The sequence below is a fragment of the Natrix helvetica genome, assembly GCF_964273705.1.
Source record: "Natrix helvetica genome assembly, chromosome: 1".
In the NCBI taxonomy this organism is placed as follows: domain Eukaryota; kingdom Metazoa; phylum Chordata; class Lepidosauria; order Squamata; family Natricidae; genus Natrix; species Natrix helvetica.
The window spans coordinates 10,856,577-10,876,263 of record NC_138548.1 but is presented as its reverse complement, the minus strand read 5'-3'; the positions used below and the strand labels follow the sequence as shown (position 1 = coordinate 10,876,263).

The following is a 19,687-nucleotide window of genomic DNA, read 5'->3' as shown; positions in this document are numbered from 1 at the left end:
AAGAGGATTGCTATAGTATTATGCATGGTATATATTAGTATTAGTATTAAGTTAAGAATAGATAAAATAATAAATATGGCTGCAAATTGTAATTGTTATTGTATAAAATATTTGCACAAAATAATTGTACCAGACGACATACCGTTTAATGAAAGATGATGTTTGAATCAAAATAAAATAAAAAATTACAAATACAAAAGAAAAAAAAGAACAATTAATCAGTGGAACAACTTGCCTCTAGAAGTTGTGGGGTGCTCCGTGACTGGAGGCTTTTAAGAAGTGATTGGATAACCACTTATCTGGAGTCAAATAGGCCAGGGGCCCCTGCTTGAGCAGGGAGTTGGACTAGAAGACCTCCAAGGTCCTTTCCAACTGTTATCCTGTATTCTGTATCCCATGCCATATCTGAGGATTTTGCAATTGGAGGCCATGATCTGCTGGAATACCTGCAGCCAAGTAAATATTTTGTTTCTGTTGGTAGAGAAAGATATTCTGCTGCCCAAAAGCTGTGATTGCAAAAAGAAAAGAAAAGAAAAGGTTCTTGTAATGATTAGCCACAAAAAGTATCTTCCCATTTCAGCCACACGAGTACGTGAAGTTTGGGGACTAGACAGAATTCAGGATTCCGTTGGTTAAATGATTAATTAGAAACTCTGAGGATTAGCCAAGCATATGTCCCCAAACCAATGCTTCCTTGCAGAATTCTTGAATTGATTGAACTAATCAAGGAAAGAAGCAACCTCAATTAAGGAGAAACTTCCTAACAGTGAGGACAATTAACCAGAAGTTGTGGGTGATCCAACACTGGAGATTTTTCAGGAAAAGACCGGACAGCCATTTGTTCAGAATGATTATAGGATCTCCTGCCTGAGCAGGGGGCTGGACTAGAAGACCTCCAAGGTCCCTTCCAGCTCTATTCTGATTCTGACTTGATTGCAAACCCTTGCTTGGTTTTTGAGGCCGCTGCATTTTTAAAACGCTGCATTATGGTTAATCCGCAGGGAAGACCATTTAATACGTCTTCTCGATTACCTGCTGTCCATCTGTTAAAATAAATTCTGGTTTTTTCAGAAATGAAGCAGTCCCTCCTCTCCGTGGGAATCTCTTGCAAGGAGATGCGATACGGCTTCATGACCATGGAGAAAGGTAAGCTGCATGCACCCTTTCCCCTCAGCTTACTCGCCTATCTTCTGTTCTACACGGCGGTTCTCGTCTCTGCTTCTCTCGGCCTGCGGTATGAGTCAGGGGAAAGTTATAATGAACTTTAGTTTGATTATAAATCATCTCCAGTTCTTTGTGGAAACTCAACACTCTTTCTTATAAGTAGGGAAAAAAATCTTGACCTTTCGGTTATCATGCCCCCATTGGAGTCTGATTCTGAGATGGAAGACGAACAGCTGACAGAGTGGGAGAGTGGCTGTGGAGGAAACTGGGGAAGGCACAGGACCTAGCTATTTGCGGGATCGTATCCTGCCCCACACATCCCTTCGGCCGATTCGCTCACACAGAGAGGGACTCCTCCGGGTGCCGTCCACTAGGCTGTGCCAGCGGGCGACGCCCAGGGGAAAGGCCTTCTCTGTGATGGGCCCGACCCTCTGGAATGACCTTCCCCCTGACATTAGAACGACCACGGACCTCTGCTCCTTCCGCCAGAAGCTCAAAACCCACCTATTTCAGCTAGCCGGCCTGGCCTAATTCCAGCTTTCCCACCTCAGTTTGTATTTTTAAATTTTATGGTTTGGTTTTAAGGTTTAAGTTTTTAATTTTTATAAATTTGTACAGGGGATATTTAATTCAATTTTAGTTATGTATATTATCGAGTGTATGGTTTTTTAATTTGTACCTGTACACCGCCCCGAGTCCCTTCGGGGAGAGGGGGCGGTCTAGAAGTTTAATAAATAAATAAATTAATTAAGGGCAAAGTCGGCCTGGGCAGAGCAGGGGAGAGGTAGAACAAGGGAGAGGGGGTTCCGATGAAGACCAAGGGCCAACCCCTCCTCATCCTAGGGCGCACAGGCAAGAGAGCAACGTGGGTTGAATGGCTTACAAGGAAGTAAAAGGCCCTGATTCCCTTCACAAGGCACACCTGGGGATGGAGTTTAAAGGAGAGGCAGTTGGGAGGGGCATTTGTCGGGAACAAACACCGAATTCATCTAGTGTTGTGGCCTGCCTTCCCGGCATTCTTCCGGATTGTTTGAATTCGTTCCCTCCTTTGGTGTGCTTATCTTGTCTTGCTGGAATTATTCTTTGCTTCTGGGACTCATTGTCTTGCCCTGCTGGAGTGATTGATTGCAGTCAGACTGCTTACAGCAGGGGTGTCCAAACTTGGGAACTTTAAGACTTGTGGACTTCAACTCCCAGAATTCCCCAGCCAGCCATGCTGGCTGGGGAATTCTGGGAGTTGAAGTCCACAAGTCTTAAAGTTCTCAAGTTTGGACACCCCTGGCTTACAGCATTTGGACTGGAGCCAGAGGCTGCTGCAGGTTTGTGAGAGAGCTTTTCTCCAGGTCGGAGTGTAACAGAACATTGGGAGCAAAGTTGGAGCCGATAAAGGGACTCATACCAGTTCTCTGACTGTGTTGCCTTTGTGCCTTGCCATCACATTGGTTCTCACATGTTTTGAAACAAAACGTGGGCATGATTTTGAGTGAGAAGGCTTGCAAACTCAATTGCGGTGTTGATCACAGATTTGGAGGGTAAACCTTTGTTCGTATTTCTTTACTCTTAGCTTAGGCATTCGATACAGCCAGTTCTCGATTTACAACCATTCGTTTCGTGACCGTTTTAAAACAGCCCTGAAAAAAGTGACTCATGATCCATTTTCACACTTTACGACCGTTGCGGGATCCCCGTGGTCACGTCATCAAAATTCAGGCCCTTGGCACCTGACTCAAATTTATGACGGTCGCAGTGTCCTAGGGTCGTGTGATCCCCCTTTTGCGATCTTCCGATGAGCAAAGACAACAGGGAAGCCACATTCGCTTTGCAACCATGTTACTAACTTAACAGTTGCAGTGATTCACTTAACAACTTTGGCAAGAAAGGTTCAGAGGAAAATGGAGCAAAACCCATTGAACCACTGTCTTGCTCAGCAGTGGAAATTTTGGGCTCAATTGTGGTCCTAAGTGGAGGACTACCTGTAGTTTAGTTTGCACTAAAGATAGTCTACATCAGGGGGTGTCAAACTGAATTTCTTTGAGGGCCGGATCAATACAATACAATACAATACAATACAATAATACAATACAATACAATACAATACAATACAATACAATACAATACAATACAATACAATAATACAATACAATAGTAGAGTTGGAAGGGACCTTGGAGGTCTTCTAGTCCAACCCCCTGCCTAGGCAGGAAACCCTATACCGTTTCAGACAAATAGCTATCCAACATCTTCTTAAAGACTTCCAGTGTTGGGGCATTCACAACTTCTGGAGGCAAGCTGTTCCACTGATTAATTGTTCTCACTGTCAGGAAATTCCTCCTCAGTTCTAAATTGCTTCTCTCCTTGATTAGTTTCCACCCATTGCTTCTTGTTCTACCCTCAGGTGCTTTGGAGAATAGTTTGACTCCCTCTTCTTTGTGGCAACCTCTGAGATATTGGAATAATGCTATCATGTCTCCCCTAGTCCTTCTTTCTCTTAAGCTAAACATACCCAGTTCCTGCAACCGTTCTTCATATGTTTTAGTCTCCAGTCCCCTAATCATCTTTGTTGCTCTTCTCTGCACATCGTAGTTCTGCTCTGTGGGGCGGTGGGGAGGGGGGGAAAGGACAGACGCCTCCTGCAGGACCCTGACGGCCAAAACAGGGTGCAGGGCAGTCACGCATGCCCCCCACCGCCTTATTTTTGGCCTCCTGCACCACTCTGCTGGCCCAAAGCGGCCCCTGCGAGGGTTCCCTGCAGCCTGTTTTTGGCCTCCCCGGCTACCAGCACCACTCTGCCAGCCAAAAACCAGGCCATGCGCCAGGCCTTTGTGTGGCCCATTTTTGGCCGGCAGAGTGCTGCCAGAGGCTGGGGTGGCCAAAAATAGGCCTTAGTGAGACACCGCAGGCCGGTCCTTTGATGCTAGCAGGCCGGCCCTGCGGACCAGATTTAAGCACCTCACGGGCCAAATCCAGCCTGCAGGCCTTGAGTTTGAGTCTATGTGAATATGCACATACACATGGAGTACGTTAAGAGATGTGGACAACCTTCTCAGACCTGAGATTTACACGACTTGGACCTTGGATAAATCTTTGCGAGTTAGGAAACTGGTGTCCAAGACGAACGAAATGCATGATGTCATTTTCTCTCTCTCTCTTTATTTTTTTTTCCCCCCTCACAGACTGTTCCATCACCAAGTTCCTAAATCGCATTTTGGGCCTGGAGGTTGACAAACAGAACCTGCTCTTCCAGTACTTCAATGACACTTTTGACTACCTGATCGAGCGGGACAAGAAAGATGGCAAATACGACATGGGGATTCTGGGTAAGCAGGAGGCTCACACCGAGGTGGCAACACCCGCAGGCTTTCTGTATTTCTGGTGAGAGAGATTATGAAATGCATTGCAAACCTATGAGAGTCTGCGTTGTTCCTTCCTTCCCATTTTGGAGATCAGTTGAGCAAGAAATTAAGAAAAAATAATTTTCCATATCCAGAAAATATTGGGCATGGGGATAGAGATTTCAAATATTCTTCTTGGGCTTTGTGTCAGAACTGGGAGTTTTCTTCAAACAGCATTTTTCAACCTTAGCTGCTTAAAGAAGCGTGACTTCAAATCCCATGATCCCACCTGCCAGCCTTGCAGAGAATGACTGGCCCAAAGTCACCTAGCGGGCTTTCATGCCTAAAACGGGACTAGAAGTCACAGTTTCCTGGTTTCTAAACCAGCACCTAGTAATTATTATTTTTTTATTATTATTATTTTAATTTTTTGAATAGACACAAACAAGACACAACAAACACCATAAAAACATATTCCATTACAAATTATAAAAAGTGTGTCAATTGGTTACAAAAAACTTGCGTGCATTCCTTCCACAGTCATCACCTATAATCCATATCAAATTACATATTTCACATCAAATATATTTATATATATTACTATCATCATACCTCATCCTTCATATGGCTATAGTTGTTTTAACATCCCTTTATAACAAATATTCCAAAATTCAAAGCAAAACCACATAATGGCATTCCATTGTCTAATTTCAATATCATCCAACAACATTCTATCTTTGTGAAACGTTCTAAATAAAAATTAATTATGTTTGATAACAAAGTTTCTAAACCTCCTTTCCTAATCACTGTTTACAATTTATATCCAATATCAATGTTATAGGCTTTCATACATAACTAAGTTTCAAAACTTCCTTTCATGGTCACCATTTACAATGTATACCAAATTTCCTCTTGTCGAACCAATATATATGTATACATTATATCATTATCAATTATTTATCTAACTATATCCATGATCAATCCAATTTCAATATTATAGGCTTTCATACATAACAAAATTTCTAAACTTCCTTTCATGGTCACCATTTAAAAATTTATACCAAATTTTCTCTTGTCAAGCCAGTACATATGTATACATTATATCATTATCAATTATCTATCTAGCTATATCCATTATCACTTCATTTTTAACATAATGCTCTAATTTTAACTATTTAGCTAGTATTTTGTTAATAGTTTTCATGTCTCAACCTGTGTCTTTCCAGTAGTACAGTCTTATTTCTTTTGCCTTATGTGGGATTAATCTTCTGGTTATTTCCTTAATCAACTTTGTGTGGACTTCTTTTCACACTTTGTTGCTTGTTGCATGTCTTATAAATTCTCGAAACCCTCCATCAGCTTCTTTAATCAGCTTATCTTTGGTTATCAGTAGTGCTTTTGTCAAAGTTCCTCTCCTTAAATCCATCAATTCTTCTCTTTTTTCTCCTTCTATACTTGAAATCTGAGGTAGAGCTCCTTTCCATTTCTCTTTCCTTTCCATGTTCCATTCTTTCCATTTCCAACCATGCACAGATCACTGTCAATATCCACAGTTATCTTGCCTCTTTGTTCATTTTTCCCTTGGGTTTTTGAGACTCTAACCTCCACTTTTTCCATTAGCTGGCTATCTTCAATTTCATCACATTTTTCTATATTACCATCTGTATTTTCCAATTTCTTCTCAGTTCTCTCTGATGTTTCTAATAATTTTTGAATTTCAAACATAATCTGTTGTAATGTTATGGTTTCTTCTTGGTATTATGTCATTGTCCAATTTATAAACACTGCCACTCTAGTTGGAAAACAAAGCTTTGTTTTTCACTTCTCTCTCACTGCCAAAGAGACATCTAAAGGGCACCCACATAAACAACCCATCTTATCTCTTTGCAAGCTAAAACCTTTGAAGTGCAAGGTCAAAATGATCAAAGAAAAGAGAGAGAAAAATATTTCCGAAACTCAGCCTCCAACCTCCAAGTGGCAGTGTAACTTCTTTTCCCTCTGATGTTACTGCTGTCTTTATATTCCTTTTATATCTTCTTTATATTCCAAGCTTAAAAGAAACAAGGCTCTTAAATAGAACAAAATAAAAAGAAAAAAAACCATCCAAGCCAGTATTGTGAAAATAATTTAAAAAAAATTTAATCCATAGGTAAAAAAAAAGTAGTAGAAGAAAAGCCAATACTTTCTCTTTAAAAAGTAGAAAGTGTTTGCAAAACACCCATCCATAGAAGACAATAAAGAAAGGATCACACTGTCCAAAATAGCTTAAATTCGTTGCTTATTTTCTTTTCTTTTCTTTACAAGTTTGATTTGATTTTAATGTTTTTTGGGCAGACTCTTTTGTAAAAATAAAATTTCCTCACCAGATGGACACATTTTCTCTTTCCACTTTCCTCCGGTTGCTGAGCTGTCCCGATTTCAGCAGCTTGGGGCTGTGCTTCTGTCGCTGACTAGAAGAGATTCTCTTGAATCAATCAGGGACTTTGTGATGTCTCTGAGATCAGCAAGACATACTCTTCCCTGTCACCGTCTCTTTGGGATGGTTCAGGTCCAGATGGACCACCCAGCAGTAAAAGTATCGGCTGCGATCTCGGAGCCCCGAGATCGCACGTCCGTATCGTCGCTACGTCAGCTCCCTTCCCCACTTAGTAATTATTATAATTCTACATTAAAGGCCTGGAGACTAAAACTTAGGAAGAGCGGTTGCAGGATTTGGGTTTGGCTAGTCTAGAGAAAAGAAGGACTAGGGGTGACATGATAGCAGTATTCCAGTATTTGAGGGGCTGCCACAAAAAAGAAGGGGAGTCAACTTATTCTCCAAAGCACCTGAGGGCAGGACAAAAAACAGGGGACTGAAACTAATCAAAGAGAGAAACAATCTGGAATTAAGGAGAAATTTCTTAACAGTGAGGACAAATACCCTGTTTCCCCGAAAATAAGACCTTCCCCGATTAAAACAAAGTCCAATTGGGCTTTTGAGTGCATGCGTTAAAATAAGCCCTCCCTGAAAATATTGCAACACAGCAGCAGCTACGAGGTGACCAGGCTCGCCTCCTGCTGCACCTCAAAAATAATAAGACCTCCCCGAAAATAAGGCCAAGTGCTTATTTCGGGGGTCAAAAGAAAATAAGACCCTGTTTTATTTTCAGGAAAACACAGTAACCAGAGCAACAGTTTGCCTCCAGAGATTGTGGGTGCTCCATCACAGGAGGTTTTCAAGAAGAGACTGGACAGTCACCTGTCTGAAATGGTATAGGGTCTCCTGCTTGAGCATAGGGTTGACTAGAAGACCTCCAAGGTCCCTTCCAGCTCCATTCTGAATTGGATTGGATTGAACCTTGCCTATTCTGTGGTGTCCCATAAGTCAGATTACTTGGCGAAAGGGGTGGACTCAGTTTTTGAATTTGCAGCCCCGCCTACACTACAACATTACACACCTGCAAGACTGGGCAATGGAAGGGGAGATGGAACAATGGTCATACATGCGCATGTCAGGGGAGGGAGAGAAAAGAAAGATTTCCATCTGCGTGTTTTTTTGAGCTTCATCCAACCTGAGATATCCTCCTCCTCATTCTCACCACCTTCTCCATTCCTCAGATTTGGCTCCGGGCATTGATGAAATCTACGAAGAGAGCAAAGAGGTTTTCCTAACGCCAGGTCACCCACAGGATGGCCAGGTGGTCTTTTACAAGGTAAGACTTCTCAAGAGGGTTCACGAACCTCTTTTTGGCAATGGACCACCTTTGTTTCTTCTGACTTGGCTCCCTCTTACAAGCCTCAGACTGGAATTTTCCTAGCTTTGCCTGGAGATGCCACTGGGTCTGCAATCTTCCACACTGGTGCTTCTCAACCGTAGCAATTCTAAGATGTGTGGCTGGTTGGGGAATTCTGGGAGTTGAAGTCCACACATCTTAGAATTGCTAAGATTGAGAAAGACTGTTCTACTTGCAAGGCTTCTGTACTTTCAGTAAGATGCCGCTAGTGACAAAATATTTTGAACTCACAATATGTGCTGTCCTAGGCTTCCTGATACATTACAAAGCACACGTTTAGTCCCAAACACCCTCTTTTTATTTCAACGGCTGTGAATTATGTTCATTCACAGCCCGTAATGAGTCACAAATAGTTTGTAAAGAGTCCAACAGAAGTCTGCCACAGTCTTTCAGGATAAGGCTGATAAGCACCAAGCACCCACCTTTATCTTCCTTGAAATGCTGCTAAAGACCTAATTGCCAATTAGCTTTGCAAGGCCACATGGAGGACAGAGTCAAAATGGAGCTTCAGAATTTAAACCGACCAGAACGAACAAAGTTGCTTCCTGCAAAGGCTGATGTGCCTGTGATCCACCTTTATGGGAGGGACCAGTCATCTCCAAGCCTTACTCCCAAGTCACTCCTTTTGTCTTAGCTGCCCTTTTGGCAGATCTGTGCATGCATGCACTGGGAATAGGCTCCTCTTGTTCCCCTTCCTCACTGATGTCCAACTCTAGAGGCTCCGGAAACAGCACATAACTCCCAGATGGCCCTGGCCCCCTCTCTGCCTCCGACGCAGAGCCCTCATCCGATCCTTCCCCAGACTTCAGGACTGGCCCATATTTCTCCCCAACCTCCTGACTGTCCGACTCTTCTGTCAGCTCCGCAAGCCGCCGACGGACCACAACACAATAACAAAAAGTATTCCAAGCTCAAACGAAGAAGGCTTCTGCCTGTTTTCGCATGATCTGTATCTCTCATAACCGTTTTAAACTTTCTTGGTGATCACATGGCCCTGTGGGGTGCTGCAACGATTATAAATACATGCTGGTTGCCGAGCGCTTAATTTTGATCATATGACTCTGGGGATGCTGCCGCGGTGATAAGTGTGATGACTGGCCATAAGTCATTATTTTTAAGTGCGGTTCTAATTTTGCTAGGCAAATGCTCATGTGTCAACAACGACCTGTACTCTAAACTGCTTGTTTCTGCCCTGTCTTTAGATCAGTGTGGACAGAGGGTTGAAGTGGGAGGAGGCCTACGAGAAGTCCCTTCATCTGACGGGCCCTAATGATGGGTTTTACCTGTCCCACAAGGTAAGAAAAATTGGTGGGGATGGACTGGTGAAAATTTTGGGGTGATACTTTTTTCCGCAAGGAAAAAGAGGTTGGCAAGGATCTTCATCAGAAGTGAATATCTTCCCTTTTTAGTTGTTCTGCTATCAGGGGCTTTGAGGAGGAGGAGGTTATTCTGGCATATATTCCATTCCATAGCCATTAATCTCAAGCAAAAAGTTTTATTGTTAGTCACCTCTGTTACAAGAATCTCTTGGGAACGATAAGATAAGATTTAAGGCAGTGGTTCTCAACCTTCCCAATGCCGCGACCCTTTAATACAGTTCCTCATGTTGTGGTGACCCCCAACCATAAAATTGGTGTCTCGGTTCCTAAGACCATCGAAAATATGTCTTAGGCGACCCCTGTGAAAGGGTCATTCAACCCCCAAAGGGGTCCCGACCCACAGGTTGAGAACCACTGATTTAAGGGATTGTGGCGAAGGTCAAGCCCATGCCATTTTCTGCAGTGCAAGGATTCTAATCTTGACCCCCTCTTAACACCTCCCTCTACTTTAGCTAGAGATTCTACTATATACTCTCTGCTCAAGCCACTTTGGATTGTGTGGTGATTCTGCTTCAGGCTTGCTAGCTGTTACAGTATAGAATAGAACAGAATAAGAATAAGAATGGAATGGAACGGAACGAAATAGAATAGAATGGAATGAGATAGAATTAGAATAGAATTAGAATAGAAAAGAATAGAAATAGAATAGGAATAGGAATGGAATTGAATAAGAATGGAATTAGAATTGGAATAGAATTAGAATTAGAATAGAACAGAATAGAATAGTTTATTGGCCAAGTGTGATTGGACACACAAGGAATTTGTCTTTGGTGCATAAGCTCTCAGTGTACATAAGGAGAATAAAATACATTCATTAAGAATAAAAAGATTCAACACTTAGTGATAGTCAAGTTTAGTAATAAGCTATCAAATCATACTAGGAAACAAATAAAAACAACATAAATTGAAAGATACAAGCAACATGGTTATAGTCATAAGTGGGAAGAGAGAGATACTAGGAAGGGAGAGAAGAATAATAGTAATACATTCTTAGTAAATTATTTGACAGCGTTGTGGAAATTAGTTGTTAAGCAGGGTGATGGCATTCGGGAAAAAAACCTGTCCTTATGTCTAGTTGTTCTGGTGTGCAGTGCTGTCTATAGCATCATTTAGAGGGTATAAGTTGAAACAATTTATGTCCAGGATGCGAGGGGTGTGTAGATATTTTCACAGCCCTCTTTTTGACTCGTGCAGTGTACAGGTCCTCAATGGAGGGCAGGTTGGTAGCTACCGTATTTTTCAGAGTATAAGACGCACCCTTTTCCCTCAAAAAAGAGGCTGAAAATCTGGGTGCGTCTTATACATTGAATACAGCATTTTTTGCCTCCCGAAACTCCACCCCATCACCAAAATGGCCATGCAGAGCCTTTAGGAGGCTTCCAGAGAGCTCCTGGGGGATGGGGAGGGCAGAAATGAGCACAAAATGGGCCGTTTTTTGCTCCCATCCCCCAGCACCACTCTATAAGGCTATGCATGCAAAAAAAAATGACAAAAAAACGGGCCCGTTTTTTTTGCAGCTCTGATTATCCTCTGAAGTCCATGTCTGTCTTGTTGGGTTGCAGAGCCAAACCAGACAGTTATGGAGGTGCAATTGACAGACTCCATAATTCCTATGTAGAACTGAATCAGCAGCTCCTTGGGCAGTTTGAGCTTCCTGAGTTAGTGCAGAAAAAAACATTCTTTCTTGTGCTTTTTTGATGTCGTTTTTGATGTGTCTTGAGACTTGCCTGATTTAAGGTCTTGAGATTTACCTGATCATTGCCACCTTTTTAAGGACCTCATCGTCCGTGCATTGAGCTCATTCGCCCACCTGTGACTCCAGGTTCCTAATCTGCAGTACCTAGTGTTGGGGAGCACCACTCTCTCTCCCCCACTCCCTAAACTAACTACGAGCACTCTGCCCCCTGCAGGTTCGAAGCAACAAATATATTAGCCTCCTAGCCGAACAGACCCGTGGGAAATACTTCACCCTCTACAAGCCCAACATTGGGAAGCAGAGCCAGCTGGAGACCATGGACAGCCTTTTCAGAAAGTACCAGCCGGTAAGGCCCAGTCTGCAGCCGTGGCAGTTCTGACCGCAGATCCATTTTTTTCTCCTCCACCATTCCTTGATGGTTCCTTCTCGCTGGTCTTCCCTGCAGGTGTCACCAGCGGATGCTGAGCCCCACTGGAAGAGCAGTTACGAATTCTCCCTGAAGCACTGCAACCACGCCGTATGGTAAGTCACCTTCGAGGGTTGCTCCGAAGACAGAAACCTTGAGAAAACAAGAGGCTTCTTAGTTTCTTAGACAATGAAGAAGATGCCCATAGGTTGCCAGATTATTAGGCCAGGGTGAACGCCCTTCTGATGGCGATGTTGATAGAGTTATAATGTTTACAGACAGCCCTCGATGTCCGACCCTTTATTAATTTAATTAGCTAGTTAGTTAATTAATTAATTCAAAATTACAACAGTGCTGAAAAAAAAATGATTTCAACCGTCACCGTGTCCCTGCTGTAATGACCAAAATATGTTGGGGTAATGACGATTTGATAGCTGCTATAAGTCTGTAAACGGAGATGATGACATGAGGTCGGGTCAGCAGGGTTACTGCCACTTTAAGAAGCTGTATATATAAGGGAGGCCGTCTCTCTCTCTTCCTGTATCTCTCTCCTCCTGTATCTGTCTCCTCGTGTACCTCTCTCCATTGTAGTTCTCCGTGTAGAGTTGAAGATTGATTGATTGCCTAGTATTTGCCGGACACGTGTATGTATGTATACATGTCCTGTATATACTGTAAACCACTGTTTGAAAGACAAACCTCTGTGTACTGTATTTTGCTCCTGGGTTGTCTTGAAATAGTAGTCACACTGTGCACACTTTGACAAAATAGGCTGCTTGGCAACTAGCATGTACAGGAAATCCTCATGTTATGACAGCAACGGGGCCTGCCCATTATTGTTGGAAGTCAAGATGTTAAATGAGCCACGTCATTAATGACTGCCCTGTATCCCTTCTCTCCCCAATGCATTCGTTAACCGAACACATGGATTGTTAAGTGTCCATGGGGTGCCTTGAGGAGGCGTGCTTGGACTTCCCAAGGCCTCCCCCCCCCCCCCCAACAGCCACTTCCGACTCCTTGGTATCCCCACAGCCACTTCAGCCTCCTCTGCCCCTCACAACCACTCTCTTACCTTGCAAAGATCTGGAGGTGAGCTCAGGAGGTGAAGGAAGGTGTTCTGTCCCAGCTCCCCAACCACGACAAACCTTCTGTACTTAATCACCGATTCCTTTATTAGGAGTATCCTGGCAAAAAAGTCTCTCTCTCACAGCAGGCTAACAAATCCAGCCGGAAGATGAATAGTTATCTGCCACATCTATTCATCTCCACCCCCTCCTTTTATCCCCAGAGTTAGGGTGGGGCTTTGCTAGCAGCGGTGGCTCTTTGGCCCCAAGGACCAGCCCATAGATTTCCACTGCTCTCCTCTCCTCTGCCTTCTGCACATCCGCGCGTCAGGCATTGGACCCAGCTGTTCCTCTTCTTCCTCATCAGCCACCTCCAGACCTGGGGGCTGTTGACTCTCCATCTGAGGGCTGATGGGCAACCCAGGATCTGTCTCTCTGTCTGCCAGCTCCATTCCCTCTTCCCCCTTGGAGCTCTCAGGTTGCCTTGATGCTGACCCTGAATCCTCCTCATCTGATTCAGTTGCTGGAGGTACCGGCGTCCGACAGGCCACAACAGAAGGGAAGAAGAGCAAGAAGAAAGCAGTGTCTTTTTTCATGCAGCCAACCATGCAGGCTAGCAGCACGATGAGGGAGGCGGTGTGAAAAGAGGGATCAGCCCAGAATCCCTGCATAGCCAGAAACGAACAAAGTCCAGCCCCTCCTTGAGTGCTGTTGGCTCTTAACTCTAAGCAGGTGCCAACTGTTAGTGGGGAAGATTCTTCTGCGAAGGCTACAGCAATAAATCAGTTGAATCGAAGATTCACCTGTGGACATGAACTTTTGCACCTGACTGTGTTTTCTTTCTTGTGTTTCCTTCCCCCCCCTTCCCGCAACCTTCCCCATTAACAATCCCCACCCCCACCCCAGGAACAGGAACTGCAAGGTTGTCCAGGAGAGAAAGGAATGTTTCCAAGGCACGCGTTTACGCCACTATTACATGCTCTGCGGGGCTCTCTTGCGCGTCTGGACCAAAATCGCTAACATCATGGCTAATGTCACCAACACCAGCTACCTGCAGATCGTCCGCCTCAAGACCAAAGAGAAGAAGAAGCAAGTGGGTGAGTGGCCTCAACTCATGCTGTTCTCCTGGGGCAAAGGGTGGAGTCGCCTCAATCCCAGGTCCTGACAATCAATTGCCAGATTTGGAAGTGGCTCCTAAGGCCATGGAAACCTGGTTGAGAGAGACGCTGGGGATGGAGAGAAAGGGATGGAAAAGAGAGCAGCCAATTAACAGTAAAAACAGCAAACAACAAAAAGCTTGAGCTCAACTCATAGCCAGCCACTCAGCTGGGCCAGAGCGTTCAAAGGATCTATGCCTTAGGAACATAAAGGTGGCCTTTTTTTGGAGTGGGGGGGGGTGTTATAATTTTTATTGACTAGCCGATAATCTGGCGTTGCCCGGATATTTATTTATAGGGGGGAAAATGTCCGGACCAAACGTAATTTCTAATGTTGGATTTTCTCCCTTACCAGAGGGAGCCCCCTTGTGGAGTACTGTGAAGCTGTTACTGTGGCAACTCCACTGTGCTGTACAGTAGAAGCCATTTACGGCAGTATGGTAGAAGCCATTTAAAGGCACAGTAGGCTGCATCTTAACACACACACCGAGGGGTGTTACCCCAACAGTACTTGTCTCCAGAGAGTAAGTCATCTGTGTACCAAGTTTGATTGAACTTGGTTGAGGCCTTCCAGGAGTTATGCCGGAACATACATACATCCACACACAGATGCATAGATTTTGATTGCAGTACAGGTGATCCTTGCCTTACCAACGGTTCATTTAGTGACTGCTGGAAGTTTCAAGGGCACTGAAAAAAGTGACTTATGACAATTTTTCACACTTATGACCCCTGTGGTCATATGATCAAAATTCAGGCGCTTGGCAACTGACTCATATTTACGACGATTGCAGTGTCCCGGGTTCATGTGATCACCTTTGTGACCTTCTGACAAGCAAAGTCTACGGGGAAGCTAAATTCACTTAGCAACCCTGTGACTAACCTAACAACTGCAGTGCTATTCAGTTAATAACTGTGATAAGAAAGGTTGTAAAACGGAGCAAAGCTCATTTAACAAAGGTGTCACTTAGCATCAGTAAGCTGAGGACTACCCGTAAAAGAAACTAATACAAGATATACCTAAAGGAGAAAGAATAGTAAGAAAGAATAAAAAGTGCACGAAAAAGAACATGTTAAAGATTAAAGGAAGTACCGTATTTTTCAGACTACAAGACGCACCAAGATTTAGAAGAGGCAAGTAAGGAAAAAAAGTGTTTGTTCTCCCCCACCCCCAGAAGCATTGTGCAGGCTTCAGCAGGGCTGGGGGAGGGCAAAAACGTCCCCGTTTTTGTGAAAAATGGGCAGAGAACAGGCTGTTTCTCAAAAAACGGGGGCATTTTTGCCTTCCCCCAGCCCTGCTGAAGCCTGCACAATGCTTCTGGGGGCTGAGGGAAGGCAGAAAAGCCTCCGTTTTTGCAAAAAACGACCCATTTTTTGCAAAAATGGAATGCAGGGACGAGGCTTCAGGAGGCCAAAAATGGCTGTATTCGGTGTATAAGACTCACCAACACGTCCATGCTCTTTTTTGGGTGGGAAAGGTGCGTCTTATACTCTGAAAAATATGGTAAGTATATAAAAAAGTGTCCTCCAATCTTCCCATTACAACAAATATTAGATAAATTGAATAACCTTTTGTGTTTCCCTAGTGAGGAGCAGCCACCTGGGGCATCTGTGAACGATTTCCTGCCCACTCTCAACTAGGAACCGGTCTATTCACCAGTTCTCTAATCTTTCATTCCTCACTGACCGACTTCCTTCCCGTCCTTTCTGTGTAACCGGGAGGAGGGTGGGTGGTGTTTGAGCGTGTTGCCTCCTGCCGAGAAGTTGACTCGGTACATTTTATCCCTTCTGCAGGGATCAAGATACCGGAAAATTGCGTCCATCAGGTGTTGAAGGAGTTGAAGCAGATGGACGAGAATGTCAAACAGAAGCAGAAGCAGAAACAGCTTCAAGCCATGTTGGCCCCCGTGAGGCCCAGCCAGCCCTACCCGCAGCTCGTCCCACCGCTGGACCTCGGCCAGCCTGCAGGATTTCTCTCTGCCCAGCACACTTCCTTGCTGCAGGACGAGGTCTGGGATCTGACCAACAGCCCACCCGGGGAAGGCTTTCCTGACCTCTGGACGCACCCATCTCCGCCACCTCCTCCGCGGAACGCTCCACTTCCCCCTGCCCCCTCCCAGTTCAACTTCCACGCGCCCTACGACAGCAGCGCAGTATTGGTGGGCAGCCTGGCGCTCAGCGGCTCTTCCCAGCACGAACCCTTGCCCCCGACGCCAGCCGTCCCCCTGGCAGACAGTTTCTCCCCGGCCAGCCTGAACTTCCGGGAACTCTTGGAGGAGATGATGCTGAACCCCAACGGTTTGGTGGGCGAGAACAGCGAGCAGGAGCGCCAGAGCGTCATCCAGTTCAGCGGACCCCTCTCCGACCTCTACGATGCCAGCTGAGTTGGGGTGGTGGGAGGGGAGAAGAGAGGGGGCCCCTTCTTTACACCATGCGTGGGAGGGGGTGTTTGTTTTTAATCCTGGGTTGGAACGGACCACTTCAAAAAAAGGGGGGGAGAGCTTGGCGCAGAGAACTCTACTTAACAGAAGCAAAGTTTATTTATATATAATATACAGTCAAGCCTGTACTAATTTTTTTATATGTATGTACAGAGAGATATGTACAAAGAGGGGTTGTGGGAGAGGAGAAAAGGAAGGGGGGGGGAAGGGCAATAATGCTGAAATACCAGGGGAATCGGGCACTTTAGAAAAACGGCTACGTGCCGGCTTCCTTATCCGCCTGTTGCTTCTAAGTACCAGGCTGGGCTACCCAACAAACAAACAAAAAAATCTACTGACTTTGGAAAGTGAGAATCATAGAACGTTTGTATTGCTCGCTTAGCTTTCATTAGCCTCTGCTAACATCGCCAGAGTGTAAAAACTCCCATTAAAGAGATATCTGCCTTTATACACCATTAACCGATTTGACAATTGCGCATGTGATAGGCCCATTCAACCGCCTCCCACCTCTAACCTGATGTTAGCAGAGACTAATGAAAGCTAAGTGAGCCATATATTTTAAGTCCCAGAGATCACAACGTCTGTTTCTTCTTCTATAACCACACCTGGAACTCCTATTTTTATCTATCTATCTATCTATCTATCTATCTATCTATCTATCTATCTATCTATCTATCTATCTATCTATCTATCATCTATCTATCTATCTATCTATCACCTACCTACCTACCTACCTACCTACCTACCTACCTACCTACCTACCTACATATATATATATATATATATATATATATATATATATATATATATATATTCAGACATAGATGCCCACAGGTAGTCCTTGACTTACAACAGTTCTTTTATTGACCATCCCAAGTTACAACAGCACTGTAAAAAGTGACTTAGCACCGTTTTTCACACTTACGACCGTTATAGCAGCCCCACGGTCCTGTGATCAAAATTCAGACCTGTGGCCCTTGACTCCTATTTATGACGGTTGCAGAGTCCTGGAGCTACAGGATCTCTCCTTTTGCGACCTTCTGACAAGCCCAATCGGGGGGGGTGGGAGGAGGGGACTCAGATTCACTTTAAGCCCAGTTTGACTCATTGAAGAAACTACTTCAATTCATTTAACAACTGTGTGCAAGAAAAGTTGCAAAAGGAGTCGCAAAGTCACTTAGCGTATGTTTCGTTTAGCAGCAGAAGTTTGGGGCTCAGCTGTGGTCATAAGCCGAGGACTACCTGTATCCCTTCTACCTGACTTGTCAAAAGAAATCAAGTGACAGTCCAAAGGCCGGGGGGGGGGGGGGAAGCTTTCTCAAAGTCCTTCCTTTGATTACAATATTTTTTTTTTGCACAAATGGAAAAATGTTGCACAGATTTGCAGTAGATTCTCAGCTACAGGGGGGTCCTCGATCCTACGACCATTCGTTTACCAGTCACGCGTTTGGGATTCGGGCCCGTATTTTCCAAGCCATGCACGCTTTCACTGTGTGCTTCCGGGTTGCTAATTTAACAACCGCAGCGATTCACTTAACAACGGTGGCAAGAAAAGTTGTAAAATAGGAGCAAAACTCGCCCATCCGCTGCTTTGCTTTAGCAATGGGAATTTTAGGCTCAATCGTGGCTCTAAGTCCAGGACTCTCTCGACCCTTTTCCCTGCCCTGGTAAGATTTAGGAAAACCCCTGAGTTTTCTTGCTTGTGAGAAATGAATGGCCTTTGAAGGCACTCAGATGCTTCATCTCCCACACTTCGCTTCCACCCTTTCTAGTTTACCTGCCTTTGCTTGCGTTGCTCAAGAGGTCAGGCCGAATCTCCTGGCTTCAGCCTCATCTTATGAAGGCAGGAAAATCGGTTGGCGGGGTGTGTGAGCAGCTTAGGATAACCTGGTTAGCTTTACGGCTAAGCCAGCTTCCTCCCCATTTCAAAAATTCAGGGTATTAACATTGCAAAAGTTGCTCTCTCCAAAGAGATGGCTTATGTCCCTTTACCAGCGATGGCTAACCTTTTCGTCCTCGCCTGCCGAAAGCGTGCGCCTATGTGCCCACACCCGTAGTGCAATGTGTGCACAACACAAACACACACTGCCCCCTGCGCATGTGCTTGAGACACCCACATGACTCCCGCCCCACGCATATGCGCTATCCCCCCCCCCCCGTGCCCTATTTTGGGCCTAGCAGGCCTCCCTGAAGCCTCCTGGGACCAAAAAATCTTGATTGCACATACCCAATGTTGGAGGGGTTGTTTTTTGCATGCAACTAAGATTATTCCATGCTGGTTCTTCTGTGTGTCTTTCCTGCTGTGACTCTAGTCTAGGAGTGTGTAACCACCTCCACTCTACGTCCTGTGGACTTCACCTCCCAGAATTCCCGAGTCAGCATTGATCACATGACGCCCTGGGAGACATGGCTGGCTCAGGAATTCTGGGAGTTGAAGTCCACAAGGCGTAAACGTGCCGTAATTGCCCACCTCTGCTCTGGGATGGTGCCCTTCCCTTCCCCAGATGTGCGGGGACTACCACAGCAAAAAAAAATGAAACACCGGGCGGGAAGGTGAGACGCTTCTCAACACAGCTGGCAGGCTGTGCTAAAAATCTTAAGGACTCCTTTGTCTGTTTCTGCTGCAAATATTTTCCTTTTTTTGACTCACAGCTGCTGCTAGACCAAATTCTCTTCCATCCTTGGCATTAAAGCTTTGTGCAAATTTCCTAAATTATTGGATATCATCCCAAACTCTTCTTTGCAATGCAAAGGGTTCCAAGATTTGGAAAATCTGCCCCAGAAGGAACATGGTTTTCATACATTTCACTCCAGGTAGTCTTCGACTTACGACCACAGGGCCAGCTTGCCCGTCCTGGTTGTCATTCGTGTCAGCCGTTAAAATGGGTCAGTCATGGGAACAACCTGATTTTACGAGCTTTTTTTTTGCCCAGTGGTCATTAAGTGAATGCAACAGTCCTAAAGCAGCCACCGTGGTCATTAAGCGAGCGTCGCGGTCATAAAGCGAACCAATGATGATCTGGGGGCCTAATTTTGCCTAGTTTCCCCTCAGCAAAACACGGTCATGTGATCGCGAGACTGCAAATGGCCTCCAATGCGAATGAAATCCGCTCGCGTGACTGCAGGGGGGGCGACCGTCGGATCTTCAGATCCGAGTCATAAGTAACTGCCAAATAGTACCATCCTGACTTTGAATGGTCGCCCAGCGAACGGTCGTAAGCCAAGGACTACCTGTATCAGTGGGTGGGAGGGCTCTAACATTGCATTTCAGCAGGCA

At 44.9% G+C, this 19,687-nt stretch overlaps 1 protein-coding gene across 6 annotated transcripts in view; it reads left to right on the top strand.

The window, feature by feature from the left end:
* SBNO2 (strawberry notch homolog 2) overlaps nucleotides 1-17,128 on the top strand; it is a 146,234-nt gene extending 129,106 nt beyond the window's left edge. For 4 of the 6 annotated variants that reach the window (XM_081958072.1, XM_081958071.1, XM_081958074.1 and 1 more), the window contains exons 25-32: nucleotides 1,072-1,146; nucleotides 4,336-4,479; nucleotides 8,092-8,186; nucleotides 9,470-9,562; nucleotides 11,557-11,688; nucleotides 11,788-11,864; nucleotides 13,719-13,909; nucleotides 15,764-17,128. In XM_081958072.1, coding sequence (XP_081814198.1) covers nucleotides 1,072-1,146; nucleotides 4,336-4,479; nucleotides 8,092-8,186; nucleotides 9,470-9,562; nucleotides 11,557-11,688; nucleotides 11,788-11,864; nucleotides 13,719-13,909; nucleotides 15,764-16,353 — 1,397 coding nt within the window. In that variant the 3' untranslated portion in view covers nucleotides 16,354-17,128. The remainder of the gene's footprint in view (nucleotides 1-1,071; nucleotides 1,147-4,335; nucleotides 4,480-8,091; nucleotides 8,187-9,469; nucleotides 9,563-11,556; nucleotides 11,689-11,787; nucleotides 11,865-13,718; nucleotides 13,910-15,763) is intronic. The other 2 variants (XM_081958075.1, XM_081958076.1) reach the window with 1 other exon arrangement.
* The last annotated feature ends 2,559 nt before the right edge of the window (nucleotides 17,129-19,687 follow it).